This window comes from Phyllostomus discolor, chromosome 12 (assembly GCF_004126475.2).
Source record: "Phyllostomus discolor isolate MPI-MPIP mPhyDis1 chromosome 12, mPhyDis1.pri.v3, whole genome shotgun sequence".
Lineage (NCBI taxonomy): Eukaryota > Metazoa > Chordata > Mammalia > Chiroptera > Phyllostomidae > Phyllostomus > Phyllostomus discolor.
In genome coordinates this window covers 17,418,003-17,426,483 of record NC_040914.2, presented here as the reverse complement: position 1 = coordinate 17,426,483, position 8,481 = coordinate 17,418,003, and the positions used below count along the sequence as shown (strand labels likewise).

Below are 8,481 nucleotides of genomic sequence, written 5' to 3'. Positions count from 1 at the left end.
GGCACTCAATCCACTGAGCCACACCATCTGGGGCTAAAATTTTTAATTTTTAGCTCACTAATTTTACACAGAGAGAGAGAGGAAGTGGGGGAGACAGGGAGAAGGAGGGGGAGATATAGGGGACCGTTCCAAGTGGCGTGGGGAATGTAGCCCAGACCCCACTCGGAAAGGCCAGTTGGGAGCGAGGTCCAGCACACAGGACCCACACTCACAGATAGGTTCTCCTGTGGGAAATCAGGCCTGCATTGTACCTAGGTTGCTGTTGTAACTGGAAAAGACACTGGCATTCAGGCTACCTGTCACTACCAAATCCAATAAGCAATGACAGTGATTGAATCTTTTATGGGTGCTTTATTCCGATGGCCAGCGATCTGAGAAGATGGTGGGTTCATACCCTAACAAAGCATCTTCCCTTCTCTTTCCAGGTCAGATCTTTTATAAAGGAGGTGGGGGAGGACAAACAAGGTACAGTGAGGGCTTTGAGATTCAGGAGCTGCAACATTCCTGTCCTGGGCAGTTAGTTGTTTCCAAGGAGGAGGGGTGGTGGTCTGTTCTTCCTGGAACAAAGGTTCAGATGTCCCCAGGTGGTAATCTTTAGCAGTGCCCCAGGAGGTCGGCTGTTTTTCCCAGGAGCCAGGAGTGGCCTTATCTGTAGTTTCTGAAACAAAAGCTTTAACATACACAATTTTTGCTAGATTCATAACTTTTTACCTTAAGCTAAAATTTTCCAAGTCTTGAGTCCCCTATCACTGTGAGACTTACTTTTGCTAAAACTCCCTCACCCTGAGTTGAAGCAACAAACATTTACTGCATATCTTTAAAGTAACTTTCTAAAATCTATGCTAAATCTTCCAAGGACCAGTGTAACCAGTTCAACAACTTTTCCCCTTGCATTTTCAAATATCCTTCTTCTGTGATGTAATTAGCAACATCCTCTCCTTTGTTATCTGTTAAAGGTAACCACCTAAAGCAAACGCTGCATAGTGGATGGCCCTGCAAGGACCATCCTTGATGTAATGAGCCCAGAAAAGCCATAAAAGCCTGTCCAAGCAAGGGTGAGGACCCTCTCTCAATCTGAAAGTGGCAGTGCCGTCCCTCTTTCTCCACAGGACTTCTGTAGTCCGTGTGAATTTGTTCATTGCAGCCACAACACACAGACCCCACAGGCCGGGGTCTGCATTAGGGAGACAGAGAGAGAGACAGAGAGAGAGAATTCCATTTCTTTGTGAATGGGTGGGTTGATTCTTGTACGTGCCCTGCCAGCGACCAAACCCACAACCTTGGGATATCAGGATGATGTGTTCTTACTTCCAGATGTTGTCAGCTCCAGAAGATGGCCTGGTTGTCCTTCAAGGGCTGCAGAAAACAAGAGAGACCCAAACTGAGCATTTTAGGAGAGAAACAGACATGGAGAGGGATGGGGAGATGCAGGATGGGATCTCCACCCAGGAGGGCCCCAGCCTCCAGTGTCCACCCCTGCCATAGTCCCTTCTCCTGTTGTCACCTTGAGTGAGGCAGGGTCCTTACCTGGCACAGACCCTGGAGATGGGAGAGGAATGGCACCGGGACTTCATGCCTTGAATTTTCAGTCGTACGACAAACCTCCTCTGGGGGCCAAAGGACTCGGGACAGCAGAGCTCAAGGCAGGGCCAGAAAGTACAGTTGGGGCCACAGAGGCGGGTCCGGTTCAGGAGCAGGATGGTGTCATCATCACAACACTGTTCCAAGGGGTTGTACATCCGGTGTCCACACATGGGTGCTGGCTGGCACAGCAACAGGCCAGAGTTCATGTGGGCCCCTGGACAGAAATTGCTGGTGAGTTCAAGGAGGACCAGGCATGACCCCACTCCCAAATCAGGAGCCTCCCATGAACCACATCTTACTCCCCAAAGGGTAGCCTCATCCCCCTTCATTCTTCCCCGCCCTGCGCTCACCTGTACCTGCCATTGCACACTGGATGAGGAGGAAAGGTAAAGTGCAGACAGAACCTGGAGGGAAGGAAAGGGGATTGAGGATGAGGCTGGGATTGTGGACCTCAGCAGGGGCAGGCCAGTGTGGGGAAGGCTCAGTTCCAGTTTGCTCTACAGGTTTGGGTCTGGGGCCATCTCTGCACAGGGTGCAGACTAGTTCCTGACACAGGTGACATTCCAGACAGCTGAGTCTGCATAGCCTGGACCATTTGAGGGGAGAGAATACTGGGAAAACTCTTAGAGCCAGTTTAGGATTCTGAGAATGCAGTGCAGTTCCCCAGTTGGCAGAAGGGCAGAGCAGGTGTTAAAGATATCAGAGGGAGATCAGGAAGGAGGAAGGAAGCTGAGGTTAAAGAGACAAGGGAGAGATAGTGTGGGTGTGTGGGTGCTTTGGGGACATGACTGGACTTGAGTAGGTCTTGGAGCTGGAGCTCTCCTGTGTTTCAGCTTCTGGGCACCACGACTGTGGATGAAGTTTGAGAGATGCAGGAAATGTGGAAAAGGATGGGGTGTGAATGTTTTTTATAGATGCAATTACATGTCTATAATGTAGGAGAAAACATATTATCTAAAATGATATAGAAAAACATTTGACCAAACCTACACTTTTATAATATTAAAAAATCCAACAAAGAAGAAACTACTGATAGAAGAAAACTTCCTCACCTGATAAAAGGTATTCACAGGAAAACTCACAGCTTATTACACCTAGTGGTGAAGGACGGAAACCTCTGCCTTTAGCATCAGGTGTGGGACAAGCACATCCAATCTCACTGCTCTATTCAACAAAGCACGGGGAGTTTAAGCCAGGAAATTAGGCCAGAAAAGTAAGAAAAGTGATTCACACTGGAAAAGAAGTAAAACTATTTCTATTTGCAAATGGCATGATCTTGCATATTAAAAATTCTGAGGAAGCTACCAGCCCCCTGTAGAACTAACTGACAAATTCAGCAAGATACAAGATCAACATATAAAAATCAGTTGTATACACTGGCTGAGACCATCTGAACATGACATTAAGAAAATAATTCTACTTATAATACAACCAAAAATAAAATACTCATGAGTAAATTTAACAAAAGAGTGCACTTTATACACTGAAAACAACAAAAAAATCATCAAAAGGAGTTGAAGAGAATATATAAATTAATTGACATACATCCATGTTCGTAAATGGGAACACTGCAGAAATTAACAAGCTGATCCTAAAATTCATATTGAAATGGAAGGAACCCAAAATAGCAAAAACAATCTTAAAAAGAAGAACAAAGTTGTTGAAATGACACACCATGATTTCAAAGCTTACTACAGAGATACAGTAGTCAAGACACTGTGGTAGTGACATTTAATATATACATCCATATACTTAGTATATATCCACATACCTGTACAGATCAGTGGATAGAATGAATAGTCCAAAGATAAATCCTTACATTTGTGGTCAATTTAATTCTAACAAAAGTTCTAGGACAATTAAATGGGGGAAAGAATGATTTTTCACCAAATGGTGCTGGGAAACCTGGATGTCCACATGCAAAAAGAGAAAAAGGACAAGAAAGAGAAAGAAGAGGGAGCAGAAGAGGGATCTGTTGGTACTCACCATGTACAAAGATCAGCTCAAAATTGATCATCCTAAATATAAGAGCTAAAGCTATACAACACTTAGCAGAGAACCATGGAGAAAATCTTAATGACCGTGGTGTAGGCAGTGTCTTCTTGGACATGACATCAAAAGAACAAGAAAGAAAAAACAGACCTCATGAAATGACAAACCTATGCACTGCACACAATAATATGAAGGAAGTGGAAAGACAAATCTAGGAAATGAGCGACAATATTTCAAATCAGTCATAATGATAAGGGCTGAGTATACAGAACACATTTACGAACTCTTAAAATTCCATAATAAAATGACAAATAATCGAATTTAAGAGTGTAAAAATATCCAAATAGACCTTTTCCTAAAACAGATGTACAAATCAACAATTAGCACATGAAAAAAAGCTCAGCATCATTATGCATTAATGGAATACAAATTAAAACTACAACAGGCTTCACTTCACACCCTCTGGGATGCTTACTGTAAAACAATAGAGTTGGAAAGGATGTGGAAACACTGGAACCCTCATACATTGTTGTAAAATGTTGAGAGACTGTGGAAACCAGTATGGCAGTTCCTCAAAGAGTAAAACATAGGATTAACATTTGACTCAGCCATCCTGCTCTTAAGTACATATGCAAAAGAATTGGGAACAGGTACTGAAATAAATGCCTACATATACACATATTTTCATATCAGCATCATTTACAATAGCCAAGAGATGGTACAGAAAACGCCCATTTGTCCATTAACAGTTAGATAAACCAATTGCCATACATATGTAAAATGTTATGTTATTCAGCTGTAAGGAGGAATAAAGAACGAGTAAATTCTATGATGTGGATAAATCTCAAAAACATTATGCAAGTAAAAGGTTAAAGTAACGTAAAAGGTGACATATTGTGAAACTGGTTCCATTTATTTCACTATCACTAATAGGTAAATCCAGAGACAGAGGGCAGATTCGTGGTCGTCAGGGGTGGGGGGTAGGAGGGAATGAGGAGCAGCTGCTATTTTGGCATGGAGTGGTCTCAGGCCCAATTCCTAACTTGGAGAAAAAAAGCCACTCTGGAAGATAACTGTTTGAGAAACTCTGTTTTTCCACACGAGAGAAGAGAGGAGATGGGAGGGTAGGAAAGTCAAGGGGAGAAGAAGAGAAACGTAGTTACCCAATAGGAAGGGTTAGTGAGTGCAGCAGGCCTCACTCATCTGGATGGAACACTGATGACAAAGCATCACCCAGAGTCCCTTCCTCCCTGAGCCTGCACTGGAACAGGCCCCTAACTTGGGCACAGATCCTGGTGCAGTTGGGCTTCACGTCCTGGACCTTCACCCTGATCTCAGAGCTCAAGGACTCTGCTTGGAAACATAACTCAAAGAAACAATGCTTGAAACAGGGCCAGAAGGTACAGCTGGAGCTACAGAGGTGGGCCAGGTAAAGGGAAGGCTGTTGCCCTCTGCATAGCACCACTCCAAGGGTTTGTAGGGGCCCCTACACCTGAGCACCAGCTGGTGCATCCACAGTCCAGTATCTGTGGAAGTCAGACCTGCATTGAACTCCAGGACCAGTCTAAGATCTTTAGGAGCTTCCACTCCTATGTACAGTGTTGTCTCCTCCCTCCTCCCTTCACCTGTTCTCACCTGTGAATCCTGAGTGTGAGCCCAGGAGTTCAACAATGAAAACTGAAGCAAGGAAGCAAAAGGGAAATGAGAATGATAGTGAGAATGTACCAGCTGGTCACGGTCGTGCTATGCAAGATGACGCTGCTGAGCTCCGTTCAGTGCTGGGAGCAGCTCAGAGAGATTTCTAGATTGAGTCTGGGTGGGGATCCAAGAAATTGGACTTGCTTGATAGGTAAGGAATGTAGGGTAGGCTCTGAGAAGAGTTAAGAGTCTAAAAGCAGCAGGTCAAGAGATTGTAATAAAGTCACAGATAACACCGGGGTGATTACGAGGTAGGAAGCAAAGAACTAAACAGGAAAGAGAATTCAGTTTGAGGTTCAGAGATACATTAGGGTGTGATCACACATCAGCTAGACTTGGGGCTGGAGTCCCCTTACCGAAGATCTTGGGCACCATGGGTCTTGATTATATTCCACAGTCGTTGATGGCAGAGCAGCAGCAGCACTTGTATCCTGTGACTTATATACCTCATGCTCTCACCTGTCACAACAGAAGGGCAGGCTTCCAGAATGGGAGGGGCATGAAGAGTCATAGTTACATGCAAGGAAAAAACACGTGAAAAATTTAATGAAATGTTCCTGAGCCAGTTCCAATGGCTGCCATCTTCCCAGATATCATGAAACCTCAGGGTAAATACCACCTTGACACCTTTCCGAGTGATGACACGTCTTCCCAAGAACACCGCTGAGGGAGAAACCCAGCAGGAAAAGACTCCTTAGCACATCACCCACCAAACGCTGGCTTGTCCTCAACATCCCATTCTTCTCCACCCTGGATGTTTCAAAGTCCCTCTAGTCCCACCCACAATCCACCTCCAGACCCGCACTGTCTACAATTCTTCAGAGTTATTTAGAGGAAATTATGAAGTTGCAGTGTGATCTAGAAGAGCAGAGAACATAAAAACCCTGCTAGGGAGAAAGAAAAGGGAACAGATAGACGTAGGGTAGACCTCTGGGATCATAAAACAGAGAAGAGCTCCTTGTCCAAGAAAGCCTCCACCTGTGTTTCTCACTATGATTTTGTGTCACCATCACAGTTATTGGGACGAGATAACATGTAGGTTATTATTAGATAGACCCTCTGTTCTCTGCTAGCTTCCTCCCATGTCTCAGTGAACAGCCTGGGAAGGGGTGAGAGAGATAAAGCAGAGCCTTTAGACCCTGTAAAAGCTCATGGTTCATGGACCAGCTCCTTCCTCTTTGACAGTATGTGCAATCCTTCACCACGAGGGGGGGATGAGCGCATGTGTGTTAGCCCTCCCCTCTTCGTTTGGCAGGTGTCTGTGAGGGCTGCTTTTTGTGTCAGCAGGTTCCATAATGTCTCTTCCCGTCCATGCCCCTGACAGGTGCCCCTGCGGGGACCCACCTCCTACTTACACTGCACAGCTGCTGTAAACACAGGCCTGGAAGAACTTCGTTCCATTTCCTAAATTCATAAGGTTGGCACATGTCTCATAATTCTCAACCTACAGGCGAGGAATTCCTGACTAAAACAGAAAGCCCTCGATAAACAGTACAAGTGACTGTGAAGCAATATCATAAAGGGTAACATGAGGAACTGGTGTTGGTGTAATTAAATTGTAATTAATTGATTGAGAAATCTCACAAGAGTTATAGCCAAGCCAGAGGCAAAACTAATGGATCATCAGTCACAAGACAATGAGCCCTTTTTAGATTCAGACAGTTTATTACTCACCTGGGCAGTGAAAGTACAACTGGCCAGAGGTTCCAGCTGCCCGTATCCCCTGTACAGGGTGATATTCAAACAAAAGGAGTCCAGGTGACAGCAGCAAGGATGACAGGATGCTGTGTTGCTGAGTAGGGAAGGCCAGGCTGCATCTGAGCAGTTTTACAGCCTGCAGCTCAGCCCCACGGGGGTGAGGGAGGAGCCTCAGACCTCATCCCCCCTGGGAGACAGCAAGGAGCAGTGCTCTTAGGACAGCATGTCTGAAAGACAGAGAAGTAGTGAGAACAGCGTTACAGCAGCTCTTCCTAAGCCTCCTAGGCTCTCCTGTCCTGGGAACATTGGAATGTTTGCCAAGGTGAAGGTGGAGGTTAGTTGTGCCTAGTCCTTGCTTATGTGCCCCATGTGGACACAAGAAAGTATCAGGGAACTGAAACCATCTCCCTACATGCACCAAAAAACAAGACAAGAAAAAACAAAACAAAATAAAACAAAAAAGCATCCTGGAACTAACCATTGAAGTTGGAAAGGCTGTAGCATCAAACTTGACACACAAAAAACCATGTGTCTGTGCACCAGCATTAATGTTTGGAAACTGAAATTTAAAAATCAGCACCATTTACCCCTCAACTGAAATATTTACATGTACATATGCAATAAAACATGTACATGATGTATATGGTGAACTACAAGTAATGAACAAAAGAAATTAAAGGTGAACTAAATAAACGGGGAGACATTTACATTGTGATTTGGAAGATGCAGTATAAATATTAAGATGTAAATTTTCCCTATATTGATCTCCAGATTTAATGCAATTGCAATCAAGATCCCACAGAAATTTTTGAAGGTACAGACAAGCTAATTCAGAGGTAAAGAAGGTAGGAGGTAGGTAGAGGTGGGAGAAAGGCATGGGGGAAATGGGGATGGAAGGACTCATTGGCTGGGGCGATGGATGCATGATGCAGTGTGCAGATGATGTTTTATTGAGTTGTACACTTGAGACCTGTATGGTTTTGTAAACCTATGTCACCCAATAAATTAAATAGAAGTTTTATAGAAAGGTAAATCAAAGTACAATAGCCAAAACAATTTTGGAAAAAAAATGTTGGAGGACTTCCTACTCAATTTTAAGAATTAGTATAAAGCCACAGTAATGAGGATGGTGTAGTAATGACCAAATGAATAGACATAGATCAATAGGACAGAATTCAGACCAGAAATAGACCCACACAAATATGGTCATCTGATTTTTGACAAGGACATAAAATCAATTAAAGGGGGGAAATAGGGTCAGTAAATAGTAGTAGAAGAATTAGGCATTCATATGCCGGGGGGGGAAATTTATAACTATACCTCACATTTTATATAAAATTTAACTAAAAATGGATCTAAATATAAAACTTAAAACTATAAGCCTTCTGGAAAAAAAACACTGGAGAAAATACGAGTGGCCTGGAGATGTGACATCAGAAACACAACCCTAATGGAAAACCGATAAGTTGCACTTTGTCAAAATTTAAAACTTTGGGGGAAAATATTTGT

General features: G+C 43.8%; 1 protein-coding gene across 1 annotated transcript; it reads right to left on the bottom strand.

Annotated features, from left to right (window-relative positions):
• Positions 1 to 1,523: 1,523 nt before the first annotated feature.
• LOC114511464 (insulin growth factor-like family member 3) lies at positions 1,524 to 5,649 on the bottom strand. Its single transcript, XM_028530157.2, has 3 exons — positions 5,631 to 5,649; positions 1,935 to 1,988; positions 1,524 to 1,798 (listed from the first exon to the last, which is right to left on the bottom strand). Exons 1-3 carry the CDS (start codon positions 5,647 to 5,649, stop codon positions 1,524 to 1,526), a joined length of 348 nt encoding a protein of 115 aa, XP_028385958.2.
• Between the last annotated feature and the right edge of the window lie 2,832 nt (positions 5,650 to 8,481).